Consider the following 16,609-nt stretch of genomic DNA (forward strand, 5'->3'; position numbering starts at 1 on the left):
TGGATAATCTTTAATCATTAAAATTGGAACAAATAAAGGCTTGAAATATTTCACTTTGTGTGTAGTAAACTATTACAACACACAAGGTTTTGGCACATATCTGTATTTCAATATCAGTCCATGCAAGTTTATTTACGTTGAACCCGCTAAAAAATACCTTTTAGGCTTAGACCTTGTCTGTGAAACATGGAGAATATTCAGTATGGTCTCTAAATGTAATAGTCTTGTATTAGCAACACTTCAAAATCTGAAAATAACCTCCCAAAAAAGCTTTCAGAATACTTTTTAATTCATTTCCTACTCTCACACACACAGTAAGGCTTGAATAGCTCTGTTCCTGAACACTAGAATATAGTAATTTTTATTTTTTTTTTAGAAATAGCTAGGTTTTTTTTTTTTTTTTTTTTTTTTGGATTCTCTGGTTTAAATGTCTATAGATTTTCAAAACACATTCAAAATAAGTAGTAGTTACATAAAACCAGCACAAATATGTATACTTATTTTAAGCATAAAACTCACTGCTCTTACTTAAAACATTTAAATGCCTTAATTTGTGGTAGAGTGAATTAAGATGCTCGCATGCGCACACACACACACACACACCCCTGCAAACTGTCCATACTTCAATAACCAAGACAAACATGTAACTTAAACAAGCTTATTTTTAATGGATCTGCAAAATCGTTTGAATTTCCAAAGAGAACGCTCCCCTCCCTGACACTGTGTCTGGACTAGAAGAGATACTTCCTGTGAATTACAAACATGGCAAAACTTACAAAAGACCCCAAAAAACCCAAAGAAACCAGCATGCAGGAGAGAATGAGTAACTGAGTGAAGGAAAACAAAAAAAACAAACAAAAAAAACATACAGAGGAGATTCATAAAACATGTCATTCTGAAAACTAAATTTAAAAAATAAAACGAAACAAAAAATATATATAATGCCATTCTCTTCTGAGCAAACAGGTTGAATCCGGATGGTTCCACTCGGGCATGTTGGGTTGAGTTAGCGGGTCAAGCAGAGAGGAGAGGACCAGTGTGTGTGTGTGTGTGTGTGTGTAACTGTTACAGAAAAGTGATGTTTAAATGTGTGTGTTTGGGGGGGATGAGCTCTAAGGCTCTACATTAAGGCACCGGACGAAAGAAATCAAATCAAAGAACAAAAAAACCCAGCTAGAGAAGATCTCTCACACTAACACACAACACTAACCCCAAAACACTGGACAAAAGTCTCGTCTAAAACGCTATGCCGCTCCTCTGTGCCGACGGACAGCGTCTCCAGGTCCACTGACGGTCTCTATGTAGTGGTGAATGCGCTTTTTTGTTTAAATTCATTTCTTTCTTTCTTTTTTTAAACTTTAAAATAAGAAGAAACATGAAATGACTTTCTCTTTACATTTGTTTTTGCTTTTTTTTTTTTTTTCAGAAATAAAAATGATGTCAGCAAGCAGTCGTGAGTGTGAGAAACGTTAGAGATGTGTTTTTACGGAGAATCCGTGAGAAGGACAGAACGGAAGAGTGTTAGACAGAAATAAGAGATGAGTGAATAAAAGATAGAGAGAGAGAGAGAGAGAGAGAGAGAGAGAGAGAGAGGGAGGGATACAGAAGAACAGATTGTGTGTGTGTGTGTGTGTGTGTGTAAAGTGTGTGAGTAACTGTGTGTCTGTTCAACTGCAGCACTTGGTCTTCCATCCTGTGACTCCACCGCCAGTGCTGATGTCCACGTTTTCACTGTTGGGCTCTTTTACGGGCGTCTGTGGAGAAAAAGAAAAAAAACACTCAGAACAGATATTAACAAACGTTTAACAAACGATTCGTAAACATCACATTTTGGGTCGCTGCTGCTGTCCGGCTCATCAGGATGCTCAAACAAACACAGCAGCGTTTCATTCGTCTGATAATACGGTACTTCTGTGCACGATGAAGCCTTTTAGAATGCCTGGTGACACTTTATGTTAAAAGGTGCTGTATGTCAATTTTTGACTTTTCTAAAGAAATAACAATGTGTTTGTAGATATTTAGATAAGCCACTAGTTGGCAATATCACATACCGCACCTTTAATCTATATGTTCCTGCCCACTTCCAGTCGTTGGAAAACATTGTGTATTGCTGTCAGGGAATCAAGTTATGTTTACATAGATGTTTTTAATGCTATAGTCAGTTATTGTGCTCTGAAGTGTGTGTTCCAGACCGGAAAGCCTTTGCTAACCGTCCATCTTACATACTGCACATTTGGTTTTAATATTTTTATTGATATTCCACTACATGTCCTCGTTACAAGTACTTACTTTTATAATAACAATAAATTAGTTATAATTCCATGCAATCAACCCTAAACCAAACCCTTATCCTATCTCTAACCCTATAGTAAGTACATGTAGTGAGACACGTTTACCTAAGTTTAATCGAATACCTCTATGATTCCAGATAGGAAGCAAAAATATCCCTTTATGAGTTTTCGTTTTTTTGTATTTATGTAGTTAAGTAACATCACATAAGTGCTGTTTTCATAAATTATTTCCATAATTCACAAAGATACTCATTCTATGCCACAGAACAACAAGCAAGAAGTTAATACGGAGTAATTTACGCGATATTTTTTGTATTGACAATGAAAAATGGGTCCAAACGAATCCAAAAGCAGAACATCTGTGTATCTTAGAGCAACAATGCAGTGTTTAAATTCTGAATTAATCTGTTTTTGAATTAATCATACGAGTCAGCGATTCATTTATAAAAGACAGCCACTTGCCTAATTTCTAAATGAATCAGCCATTTTGTACAAATAGTTTGAATGCATGAAGGGACTTGTCGCTACCTACTGACGATTATAGTGTCCTATCCACAGAATCCACATAGGAATGATTTACTGTAACATGCAGTATTAATATGTAGTGACTCAATACCGGTCACGACTTATTAAAGAAACAGAAATGTGAATGGAGATTTGGGTCATTTGCAATGTCAAAATAATAATGATAATGAAAAAAAAAGGCACTTTGATTTAGAAAACACATACAAACTCATTTATGCTCTATTACAAATGAAGCATCATACAGAAAGTAAACATCAAAAGCCACAAACCAAGCATTTAATACACCAGAGAGAGATCAGCTGCTGTAAACTGAGTATTTAATGTCAAGTTACATGAAACCGCTGCTCTTTTTTACGCTGCAATGTTTTTGCCTAGAAGCATTAAACACAATGGTGTCATCAGTCAGTCATTCCCAAACTCACCTTTCTGAGAATGTCTTCTGCTAACGTGAGGAACGCCTTTTCGATGTTGATGTTGGCTTTTGCGCTCGTCTCGAAGAAGCGAATCCCATGTTCTCTCGCGATCTGGACATCAACACAAAGTCAACATTTATTGTGTTTGCGGGCCTCATTAGAGAATGATTATATAATGTTCTTCACAAGAGTGCTTCACAAGAGAAAATGACAAATATTTAAACAAATAAACTCATAGAAGATAGAAAATAATAACAAATGTCTCAACTAGCAGACAAATTAACATCCTGATTAAGGCTGGGGATTGAGACAAATTTCACAATTTGGTTTAATCTTGATTCTCAAGCTTCTGATTGGATTTGAATCTTAAATCAATAACGATTCATTTAGATGGACAGTAAGTGCATCATTTATTAATGCTGTAAATAAAAACTCTTCCCTTCGAATATTTTGAATGATTTATTTTTGTTGCACATTTAGACAGTGGATGTCAACTTGTTAGACAGAATTATTTAAACCTACACTAATTATTACTGAACAGCTCAAATATAAGTAAAACCTAATCTAGGGTTTATGGTCATTAAATGGCTTTTCCGAGGGGAACACATCGTTAGACTTGCTACCGTTTTACTGACATCTTCATGGTTGAAATTCAAAGCCTTCTGATTTTTATTCATGTTTATTTGGTGCAGTAACTGGTAGTAAAGAGGAAGCCGCGTCTATACAGCGATCAGTTACACAACATTAAACAGCACCAAAACAGTGTTTATTGTTAGATTTTATAATACAAACAAAATATTTTAAAAGCTGACACACTGCTTCACAACATAAATCACAAATCTCATTGTAAACTACAGAATGGGAGTTGGGCTAAAAATAATGCTTCATTAGATTTTTTTCACACGTCAACTGAAAACCACACGGATAGATTCTAGGAACTTAAAAATACATATTAGGTTCATCAAAATTTAATAGAATTGAATAAAATTGATCATTTCAGCTCAGCCCTCATCCCAATCCAAAATCCATCCAGTCTCTTACCTGTTCCCCCTTGGCTTTTGGTACAACACGTTTGTCCTCCATGTCACACTTGTTGCCTAGCAGCATCCTCTCCACATCCTCGTTAGCGTGCTGTAACAACATGGACGCATTTGAGTCGATGCATTCTTACAAAATACTGCCGTTGAGACCGACAGCCTCAATTAAAGTAGCTTCAGAAGTTACAGAACAAAACGGTAACTTGGATTCGAACGACCGGCCACCAAACATGTAACCACATCCCTCATGGAAGTCTCATGTTGTATGATTTCTCTTGAAAGGGCTGATTGTTGGGAAATTCTGCATGAATCATCAGACTGAAAATCAAACAGTCAGCAGTTTCCCTCCGAGGCTATGCATCTTTAAGTTGGTGTTTTACAGCACTGGAACTTCAAAAGTCCTACACCAGCGGTTCTCGACTCAAATGGGTCGCAGGTCTGTTCTATTTATAACAACACAACAATAAAAAGCAACTACCCGTATGATCGTGCATAATCAGGCTAGTAAAATAAATAGGCTTTTTAACATTTAATAGGAAGAGAAAAAAAAAACTTTCCATATTATTTTTCATTGATGGCAAAAGATGGTTGTCCAAACAAACTCTGCATCTGGGTAAAAACCTGTGTCTCAAAAACCATGAACAAAACTGCATTTAATATGGTTTCACTTAAACAGAATGTGTTGGCAGTAAATTATTGGCCAGCATTTTCCTTTTCAGCCAATGTCACAATCATTTAATTCGTCATATTTTATTGTGTTAGTTGGTCGTTATTGTGGTTCTTTAACTTTAAATGAAAAGAAATGAGAAATAAAACAAAAAAAATTTTTATTCCAGCTAGCTGCCAAGGCATTTCCGATTTTCCTTTAGATAACAGTAATAAAACCTAATGAATTACATACACATTTAAAGAAAACTTTGAAAGAAATTTACAATGTAAAATGTACTATTGTGCATTTATGGTAGAACGAATTAAGAACAACTTTATGTTATTATTCCCAACATCACGTCAAATCCCCAAAATTAAACCTCTACATAAAAGACATTATTTTGAAAAGTGTTGGCCACCACACGGTTTCTTTTCCCCACTGACTTCCACTGTATTTTCTTGTTTTATGATCAACAAAAAGGAAATTCACACAGGTTTGGAAATCAGATGATGATACAATTTTCCCATTTTGAGTGAACTGTCCCTTTAAAACACCATTTCCTGGAGTATTGTGTTTAATCTGTCTATTGTCTGAAGGCTGCAGTAAGGTTGTGTGAAGACTGACCTCATCAATATTTCTGAGCCATTTGCTGATGTTTTCGAAGCTCTTGGCGTTGGTGATGTCATATACGAGCATGATTCCCATGGCCCCTCTGTAGTAAGAGGTAGTGATGGTGTGAAAGCGCTCCTGCCCCGCTGTATCCCTGCACAAACACAATCAAAGACTGAAGGCCCAGACACTCATGAAGCAAAATTAACTTTGATTAGCAATAGCTGGAGACCACAGCTGTCTATTTAAGAGCCACCAACTGTTGCCAACCAATACCAATCTCAACAGCTATAACAATGGACAAATGATATTCTAATGTACTCTACAAAGCAATTTTACAGAAAATATCCAAAATGGGAACACAAGATGCAGGGGCAATAAGCATAAAAAAAAGACTGAAATTTGATTCACAATTCAAATGAAAATCCATCAAACCCATAAAACACCATTCATTACGATGGAATCATATTCATAAATATAGACAAACGCCACCGTTTCTCATTGTCTTTTTTAAAAACATTTTTGTACCTGTAATAACAGACTTGTGTGCTTTTGTGTGCTGATTATTTTCCTTGTACTGTCATTACTCTAGGACAGTAACACATTCCTGGCCACAAACAACCAAATGAAACTATGAGGAACAACATTATTTTAGTAGACCAGTCTCTGAATTGCATGCTAGCATTGGATGCTTTTTTGTCATTTAGCATGAGCTGTTTGGATGGTAACTCTTAGGCTAGTTTGCCAATAACTTTTTATTTTCTGACTAAAGCCATTTACATCCATTTGACGCTTGGCAGGTGTTAAAGGGAGGCTAACATGCACTTTCATAGATTCAGAGTTGTTTACATTGAGTAAAAATTCTCATGATATGCATGGACAAGAACAATTTGTACATAACAGTACTTATGTGCCAAAAATCCTATTTCCAAATTTCCAAGAGTTTTTTTTTCAAACTGTGTGTGTTACGCACCCTTTAATTTTGTATCCTGCATATAAACAAATGTTAATGATCATTTTAAAATGTCTATACATCTGTAATTAATTGCTGTATTTAATGTTATAGTTATACTGTTGACTCATGTCTTACACTTTAACCCACCCTTAAACCTACCCATATCACTGGGTAAACCTACCAATAAAAATAACTTTGGTACCAAGTTCACCAAAGACTCTTCTTTATTTTTATTTTTTTGTAAACTCTGTTAAAATGATATTGTCAGATTTGTAACCTTATATGCAATGCTACAGTAAAAACTATAACTTAAGAATTACAGTGAAGCTTGTTAAATACATAATTTTTTAAACAAATTTAAATATTAAATTTTTAATAAATTATATTTAATTTCAATTTAGTTTTACAGAGTTAAAAGCGTGATCGTAACAGTACTTACCATATCTGTAGCTTTATCTTCTTTCCTTGCAATTCAACTGTTTTGATCTTAAAATCGATTCCTAAAGAGACACAAAACACAAAAGTTGAACGAAGACACTTGAAAGAAACAGCATTCACAACCTATTTTACTTCTGTGAGTGAAACCGTATTCAATGAGAAAAACGTTGCATGACTAGAATTCTGTTAACTGGAAATTAATTGGAAGCATTTTAGATTTGAATACTAAAATGGAGTCAGATCTGAATGTGATGGTACCGTCTTTCTCAGGCACATTTTAGGCCACTTTTTCCACAAGGCTGTTGATGCTGAAAGTCAAGTCAGAAGATCCAGAGCTTCTTCACATATCTTAAAGGCTACACTACTTTAAGCAATACAAACGATAACATGTTAGAAAGCTTACGTACAACATTAATCTACAACAACCTAAATTATCACAAAGTCTAGGAAGAAGCTATTCACAGACAGCGTTTATGCCATAGTTCAATTAGGGCATTTAAGTATCTTTTATAAACTACTATTAGTGGTGTGCATCTCAAAAAAAACGGCAATAACATTTTAGGCTCAGTCAAGGCAAGTTTCTTTAAATTAAAACAGCCCAGTCATTTTAGTCTGGCACTAGGTCTAAGCCTTGTCTGTAAAACCAGGGTTTAAAATATTATAAAGACTAACATTTAACAAAACACTCACAGTAAGACCTGAAACATCTTTTAAGTGAGAACAAGGGTCATTTTGTATTTAATGTTAACTTCAAGGCCTACTGATAACAAGTCTTGAGTGACAAAACAACATAAATGAGTTATTTTTTGGAGCTCCGCTGCTGAATTTCATAAAAGTGTGGGATGTATCATGCAGAAATCTGGACTTCTGCAAACTGTCCTCTAAGGCTACTAGCGTGGGTTAAGCCTAGGCCTTCCGCAATAATCAACGTACTGATTTATCGCACAATACATGTACATAATTTTTGGCCATGCAATATATTGCACATTATAGTTACATTCAAAAATACACAAAACATTAAAAAAATCCGTGTGCACCTTTACTTTTCATAGACAAATGGGGAAAATTTGTAGATGTAAAAAAAAAAAAAAAAATTCTCCATAAAAATTCTGTGCATTTGACTTTTTTCTACTTGTAAGAAAATGTGTAATCACCATTTATTCAAGTTTTTAAGGTATCTAATATCTTGGTAGTTCCACGATCTAAATATTTTTAAGAATTAAATGTTAGTTCTCAATTGAAAGTGTAGGCCTTCTTGCATTATTATGCTGTTATATTACGACTATACATTCAGGGGCATAAAAATGGTCTTAAAATGACAATAACATCGCTTATTGCGAATATTTATGAAGCAATAAAAAGTTGTACAGAGCAAAAACAGTACTGACTATGCATTTTTTTGTATTCTCCATGTTAAATGCAAACATTAACCACAAAACCTTGCAGACACTCTTGCAGAAGTAGTAGTACATTTTATTTACTGCCATGTCAGCATCTTAAGCTTTTATCTCTTGTAGTTGAGAGTATCATCATAGCGTCACAGTTCACGTAGATGATGAAGGGTACAGAGACCTCTCAGTAGCAGAGTGTTGTTGAGGCTAGCACAGACCAACACGGACAGGACGGGCAGAATGGAAAGGTTCATCTGTGAAACTGCTGAGAGTTTAATGGCCCAACGGCACAGTAAAAGCATTCAGACAGAAACTCGCGCTGGAAAACGTCCTGAACTGATCGCTGGTTAGATACTGCGTTTGTCCTGCTGCACAACTTTATTAGTGATGTTTGCAGAGACTTGGACCGGTGAGAGATTAACACAACACCCTGGCAACTGTGAACAACGTGAGGGGGGAAAAAAAAACTCCTTAGCAACCACGGCGACAACCGAAATCACTCAAAACACCCTGGCAACAGCATTCATGCCCTAAATCACTCGAAACACCTCAGCAATTCCACAGTAACAAGATAAATAACTCAAAACACCTCTGCAAGAGCATAGTAACAGTATAGTAATCAGCCTAGATTAGGCCTAACTCAAAATATCTTAGCAACGGCATAGCAATAACCTAAATCACTCTAAACACATTAGAAACATCACAGTAACGAGCTAAGCCAATGAAAACACTCTAGAAACAGCATAGCAATGAGTAAAATCACTTTAGAAACACACTGTATGTTCTATCCAGGGGTGTAACAGTACGTAAAAAAAAAAAAAAAAAAAAAAAGTTCAGTATGTTGCTTGATTTTAAGAAATATTTTAAATTCCTTTTTTTATTAAGATTTAAATAAATAAATATATAGTTCTTTTTTAATAAATAGTCACATTTTTTTCATTGTAAAAACATTAACTTATTAAACATTTACTTCCAATTTTGGATGTGAAGCATTTAAGCAAATTGTATATTTTAGTCAGAATTACTGCTCTCCGTCTGTTAGTCATGTATGCGTGAGATTCTTCGCTTGCTGTCAGGATGATCCTTTATGCAAATAGAAATACTGGCGTGACTTTCTAACATTTTACAGTTGAGGATACAAGTTGCAGGTTATACACAGAAAAAACGGGTCTCAAATGCTTTAAGCAGTAACGCATGTGACGGGAGAGCGAGCCGCTTTAAACCCTATGCTTATTAGTTACTTTGAAGCCCTTAATATAAAGCACATCTCATGTTTAAGACTGCTTAAATCAAGCACTTTTCCACAACACGCTCATCTCTGTCCGTTGTGTTTGTGTTCATGCATGCCGAACCGGACTAGTTGCAAATACATGCACTTTACACGCCTAAGACTGACCAACATATTTAGCTGTAATGGTAAGCAGAACTCCAACTGCACACACACACACAGCTGCACTATGGGTGGGAGCCGCTTTATAAAATGATACACAAATGAGCAGCCAAAGACTGAGTCACTCTCACACAATACACACAAACCACCGCAGAGACAGAACAGAGCCTGAAAGAGACGCGAAGAGAATAAATCGAGACAACTCTGCTGATGTGAACGACACATGAGAATATCAAAACGGAGAGCGTGAAAGTTATAGAGGAGGACACACACTCATAGTTTAACCTCTGGAAACATGTCAAAGGACTTTTGACTGAGCCTTCTCGCCGCACACACACACACACACACACACACACACACACACACACACACACACACACACACACACACAGCAGTCGGGTATTTTGGGCTTTGAAAGCGGAAAGTTTGAAGCAAGCTTATGCCACATATGGCTTTCAAGGAACAATATTACCAGATATGACAATCGCGTTATCTTTTACTTAACCGCCATGTCGTTACAAACCTGTATGACTGGAATGCAAAAGATATTTTGCTACTCCAGTTCACACAATGAGGACTAAAGCTGTCATTTTTTGCAAAGCAGCAGAGCAGCTTGGATATTCTGCCTAACATCAACAAAGGAAATTAATACTCTGGTTTAATGTGACATAATGGTGAGTAAAAGATCGGTTTAAGAAGCCTGGATTTGGACCCTAAATGGGAGACTGGTTTAAAACTTGGGTTATACGAGTTCTGAGCACAAAGGACATGGAAGGGTTCCTGACAGGCAGCCAATCAGACCCCTTCCCATGAGCCTCTGCAGCTGTGGGGCCCCTCAAGGGTCAAGAATGAAGCTCCGCCCAACTGAGCCAAGATCCTGTCCGTCAAAGAAAGAGAATGCACTAGTGCCAGACAGAAAAAGAAAAGGAAGAGAATGCTCTGTTAATCTCTTTTTTCATGCATGCATAAGAGCTCAAATCAAGAGTTTAATAGCGCAAACGTGGTTAAGGTGTGTATTCTTGTGTGAGTGTGTAAGGTGATCTTTCCCTTGGGACTGCAGGGAGTTTCCGGTGAGTATTTTAAGGCTCTGAACTATAGAAAGGAGAAGGGAGAGAGAGATGCACTTCGAATCAACGTGAAATGGCATTCATAACCGATGTTCATAAAGTGACAGGATGTTGAAGACAACGAAAAATCCTTTTATCCTGTAGAAATTTAGAATTTTTTTTTTGTTCAAAAACTAATCTTTCATTGGTTGAAACTTAAAATAGTTTTTCCCAGAATTTACTAACCTCCAAGCCATCCTAGGAGTATATGACTTTTTCTTTCAGATGAACACAGCCAGCATTTTTTTTTTAAATAGTTTTTATTTCATCACTGCACCAAGCTTGGTAATGCTGGTGGATAGTGACCCTTACTTTGAAGTTCTATAAATCAGATATATCTAAAAAAACACAGAATTCAGGCAACGGCTGTATGCCGTGTCAGAGGACAACCAAGAAACCAGAACTCTCTCGTGAACGCACATACAGCTATTACTAAGAATCAGTAATTTGAGATGCAACTTTAAGACTTTAACTTTTGGGGGTGAGTAAAAAAAGGGGTAATTTTCATTTTTGGGCGAACTATTTCTTTAAATGGCCTTGACAGTGTCATCAATAAATGAATGTCGTTTTAGAGATGGAGCAAGCAGATACTTTTTTAAAGACTAAAGAATTAAGTATACTATGAATGAATACTAAAGAGAGTATCCATATACAAATTTTCACTCATCAGATGACTTGAACCATTTCCTGACAGTTCAGCACATCAACCCTCATGCTGACATAGTTCACATCTGCGACCTGATCACAACAGGAAGCCACAGGTGTGATGTGGTCACCTGACACACCATGAGCAGTCATGTGACGGCACAGAGATAAAAAGCACTGTCATAAAGGTCGCGCGCACCCTTGCCTGTCCAGAAACCAGGTCAATATTTGTTTTCATTCCTAATCATAATCATTTCTAGGTTTTAGCATTCTAAAACATAACCAATGATGGCAACTTCATTCAACTAGCAGATGCCATTAACATGCCTCTTATTTCACATATCAAGCCGACTAATTCTCAATCAACCACGTAACGTCAGCAGTCAATTCTAGAGGCAGCACAAGTTCTGAACTATATATAAAATGAAAGGCTTTTTTCTTTGAACATGCGGTAATGAATCATTCACAGTAACCAGGAATGTGTGCTATGAAAAGTAAACTGGGTCAATTTTTATTTCTTTATTCGACTTTTCTTTTTAGAAACAATCCTAAACATGCGTCACATAAAACTGTAACATTAGTTACAGGATAACACACTTTTATAAACAAGAACTATTAACAAAAAAAAATTAAAAGTCAAAAATTATGAACGATTTTAACATTTTATGATACTTATTGTACAATGATAACGCCCAGTAATTAAAATGTTAATTTAATGTTAACTTGAATACATGTTCAACAATAAATGCAAGACATTTCTTCTTAATACAAAATGTCAATGAAAAAGCATTTAGGATCAGTTCTTCAAAATAAATGGACAGGGCCGGCTGTGTCTAAATTTGCCCCATGAACCGGCGTGGCACTGAGATCTCCTGTTACCCTTAGAGAAATCACCCTGCCGTACGTTAACCCGAGTTCAAGAGCATCTGCTAAATGACATCTACCCACGCCGTTCTCAGTGAATGTGTTCATGCGGTTCCTGTGATCTAACAGGTACGGCATGCTTCTCATTTCAACTCACTGAACTCACCTTCCAGGCATCTGAACACAAAGAAAGAGTGAGTAGACTATAGGAAGTGCGCATTATATTGCAACAATCTTCTTTAAACACGTGCATCGATCTGAACAAGCCATCTATCTCGCATTTAGTTGCTTAGTGATGTTTTTCAGGTGACGGATGATGGATAAACGGGCAACTAAATAAACCGAGAATGAACCTAACATTCGGATTCATTGCTTCCCAATTTAACGTGGCTTATTTTTGATGCTCATCTCCTTACAAAAAGCACCACGCCATTACAATTCATTCTGGACAAGTCTACTCAGAAAGTACATGGGGAAAAACCCTGGCATAATAATACAGCACTTACTCAGACTGGTAAAATGGCAAAGTGCTTTTTTTATGGAAGGGTGGAGAGATTGTGTGCACCTCACACATGGCCATAACCCAACATCTACAGTCAACATACACTAACAACTACGAAAACCCCTTTTCAGATGTACCTTTCCCATGATATCACGCAGAAAGCACCGGAATGTAGTGAAATGACAGCATAGAGAGAACAGTTAGGCAACCGCTCCATTGGCACGAGCCGACCCGCGCATGCGCGGTAGCGCACCCGATGACGCCACACTAATGAATTGTTTATGCTTTTTTAAAAATAACTTATAATCGATGATTATAACAAACTCGTTGGTTAAACGCACTAGCGATAGAGTAACGATGCATTGTTTTAACGTGTTAACCGGTTTAACCCTTAGGGAGATGGATTTTGGGGCTAACGTTACTCCATGTAACAGGCCGCTTGAACCGTTCACGTTTAATCTAAACCATACCCATTGTAACGATTAAGTCATCTAGAGAAATTAGAAATGACATATAAAACAATGTGAAGCCATTATTTGGCTCATCCGGCATCAAATCATTATTTGTCAGTCAACCCGCATGTTAATGCAAACTTTCGCCGAATAACGCCAACAGCTAACTTACGATAGCATTAATCCAAACAAACAGATGAACGGAACAACGTTTATTAGACCACTAAAGCAACCTTCAGAACTCTAGAATACGATTCCGAATCAACTGATTTCAGGTGATTCACTCAGCTGATATGAATCAGTTAGCCGGTTAGCATGCTAAAGCCCAGAATCAAGGCCTAGTCGGCACATACTCACACATTTAACATAATTTCTGACATAAAACAATGAATAAAACCCTCGGAGCGGGCGGATTCGGGTGTGATACTCGCCTATAGTGGAGATGAAGGTGGTGTTGAAGGCGTCATCTGAAAATCGGAACAGCACGCAGGTCTTTCCCACCCCAGAATCACCAATCAAGAGCAGTTTAAAGAGCAGATCATAGGTCTTCTTCGCCATCTGAGCTCTTATAAACACACGCTGCTGAGAAACCGATAGAGACCGAGCGTGTGTTAAAGGGAAAGCGTGTGTGTGTTATCCGAAAACACACACCGGACAGTCTCCTCACAGCTGAATTGCGTTGATTTCCTCTGTCGACTCTTTTTTTAAACTCCGAAGGAGATGTTTAAGACGTGCGTTTCCCCTGGAAGTGTGGTGTCTGGTGTTTTTAATGTCTCTTGTCTTTCTTTCTCTCACACTGTCGGGACAAAATGGCTCCTCCGCCCGACTCTCTTTCTTCAAACTACACCAGCGATCTGATTCAAATGAAAAATATTCCGCTTCATCCCAGCGATGCCGAACCGCACAGATCTCGTTTGACAGCTGGATCCGAACCGACAGTCTGCACCGGGTCCGTTCGTGAAGTTTGGAAGAGGACAAACACAGAGACGACCGACCAACCGCCGTCGCCTTCGAATGGAGCCACCACGGCGACACCCTAGATTTCAGAGCCACGCCTCTCTTCCCGCCCCTACGTCAGCGCCTAGCGTTGTGATTGGCCGAACGCGCCGTTTTTCAAATCTATCTCGAACGCTGATTGGCCGGGGAGCCAACCGTCTGGAGACATGAGGGCATTATTGACGTAGCTTTTTTTGGGGAGGGTGAATGCAGCTGGCGCAGCCCAGAGCCTGGCCCCTAACGACACTTCGTGGCCCTACAGTCGGTTTCCGTCAGCCCCAAGCAGCGCTGCTGGGTGTGATTGGGTCACCGTGACGAATCCAGATGTTAAGTCAAACCCTGTGACGTCAGTCCGGGCGTGGCAGATTTAGAACATTTCCATATGTGACCCTGGACCACAAAACCAGTCAGAAGGGTCAACGTTTTGAAACTGATATCTGTATATCATCGGAAAGCTGCGTTTTTATTGATGTATGGTTTGTTAGAATAATATTCTGCATAGCAACATGGCATAGCATAGCATATCATTCAAATGTAGCTGAGATGCAACATATTTCAATCTGGAATAAAATCTAAATTTTGAGAAATTCGCTGTTGATGCTGTCCAAATTAATTTCTTAGCTATGCATATAACTAATCAAAAATTAGGTTTTGACATACTTGCGATAGGAAATATAAAACAATAAAACATGATCTTTAATAAGGATTTTGGCATAAAAGAAAAATAGATCATTTTGATCCATACATTGTGTTTTTGGTTATTGCTACAAATATACCCTGCAACTTATGACTGGTTTTGTGGCTCAGGGTCACATGGGACAGCGTGAAAAATATCTGCTGACGATGCTAAAACGTAGTATTGTGGTATTTCTAACATAACAATACCATGATTCTGTCACAAACTATCATGTTCTTTGCACATTTAATGTAGTTGTGTATTTTGTAAAATTCAAACATAGTGTACAAATTTCAGTACTATGGTAAAAATAAAGTTTAAGACATGTTTTGTTTTAGTTTTTTCGTTAAAATGCAACAGAAGAACATTTTGAGTTCCCTAAAGAACCTTTCTGCAAACAGTTCAGTTTTTACTCAATTGCTTTGGATTAATAGATTCTGAAAAATTAGGGTTTTTTACCCCAATTTTGACTACCTTTGAAATCTGTATCTAAAAAGATCAGTGTGAAACAAAAGCATAGACAAAACTGACAGTGTAAACTAAAACAAGAGAGACAGAATCAATATAAAAAGTGTAGCCTATAAAACTTTTGAGCATCGCTCACACAAGTTACAACATTTTGCAGACTTTTTTTTAATTTATTTTAATAATCTGAAAAAACCTTTTTAACCTTTTGCGCATTGGGATGTTTCAATTAACGGTGGATGCTGATACAAGATACCGTGGCACTATTAAAGTCAATAAAGAGGTAAAAGTGCCACGATATTACCAGTATCCCAAATGAAGAAAATAAATCAAAATGCCCAATCTCCAAACTATCTGCAGACCACAAACCGTAAGAATCATCTAATTTTCTTGTTGGAATGAGTTCTGCTCTCGTGTCCTGCGAGGTTTGAAGAATTTGGCTATTGTTTGTAAGTCATTGGGCAACATTTTCCCGAGCGCAGCTGTAAACATGCAGAAACCTGCTGTGACTCAGACAAGCATGGCTCAGAGCTGCTGGAGGTTTTTATTCCTTTATATCTGTCAGTGAGTCACTCCTGGAGCTCCATTTTCCTGTTCCCAAACCTTGCCGCTCAACGCCGCATAAAATAAAAGTGGAATTTTTTGTTCGAATGTTTCTGTTTCTTTTTCATTGTGTGATCATCCTTCACGCTAAAAGCCAACAGTGAGGGAAAAAAAGTAAAATGTGGTCCTTCCAGTTTCTCATTCTCAGAGTTTTTCACGTCTTTTGACTGGGTTTTAAGCTGTCCAGCGATCTACTTATACACACACACACACACACACACACACACACACACACACACACACACACACACACACACACACAGGCACAGTCAGCAGAGGCGTAGCTGAGTGTTGTAAGTGAATCTCTTGCTATGTGAGTCACAGTGGAGTTAAACATCTGGTTCTGTTAAATATACCGGATGTCATTCGGAGTTTGAGTCACAGCACTGAAAATCTGTTTCAATGTGCATAGCAAAGGTTTATAAAAATTAAACAGAATCAATAATACAACCTGCTGTTGACATGTCAGGGAGTTTATTTATTTAAACTACCAGTGCATTTATCATGCAGATCATTTTTGTCAATTTTTAACATTATCCACCTAATTTTTTTTTACCTCGTAGCGGGCGCTGCCATGTTTAAATTGAATGAGCAAGACTTCC

General features: G+C 37.4%; 1 protein-coding gene across 1 annotated transcript; it reads right to left on the reverse strand.

Moving 5' to 3' along the window:
* Window positions 1-644: 644 nt before the first annotated feature.
* rab10 (RAB10, member RAS oncogene family) lies at window positions 645-14,312 on the reverse strand. Its single transcript, XM_043219388.1, has 6 exons — window positions 13,699-14,312; window positions 6,919-6,979; window positions 5,540-5,678; window positions 4,271-4,360; window positions 3,239-3,340; window positions 645-1,754 (listed from the first exon to the last, which is right to left on the reverse strand). Exons 1-6 carry the CDS (start codon window positions 13,823-13,825, stop codon window positions 1,668-1,670), a joined length of 606 nt encoding a protein of 201 aa, XP_043075323.1. The 5' UTR covers window positions 13,826-14,312; the 3' UTR covers window positions 645-1,667.
* Between the last annotated feature and the right edge of the window lie 2,297 nt (window positions 14,313-16,609).

The sequence above is a fragment of the Puntigrus tetrazona genome, chromosome 20, assembly GCF_018831695.1.
Source record: "Puntigrus tetrazona isolate hp1 chromosome 20, ASM1883169v1, whole genome shotgun sequence".
In the NCBI taxonomy this organism is placed as follows: domain Eukaryota; kingdom Metazoa; phylum Chordata; class Actinopteri; order Cypriniformes; family Cyprinidae; genus Puntigrus; species Puntigrus tetrazona.

Coding starts and splice junctions, on each gene's coding strand:
- rab10 (XM_043219388.1), bottom strand. CDS start 13,825: ATGGCGAAGAAGACCTATGATCTGCTCTTTAAACTGCTCTTGATTGGT. Junction 5,679..6,918: donor AAGATAAAGCTACAGATATG/GTAAGTACTGTT, acceptor GTGTTTGTGCAG/GGATACAGCGGGGCAGGAGC. Junction 3,341..4,270: donor CAAAAGCCAAGGGGGAACAG/GTAAGAGACTGG, acceptor GTTGATGTCCAG/ATCGCGAGAGAACATGGGAT.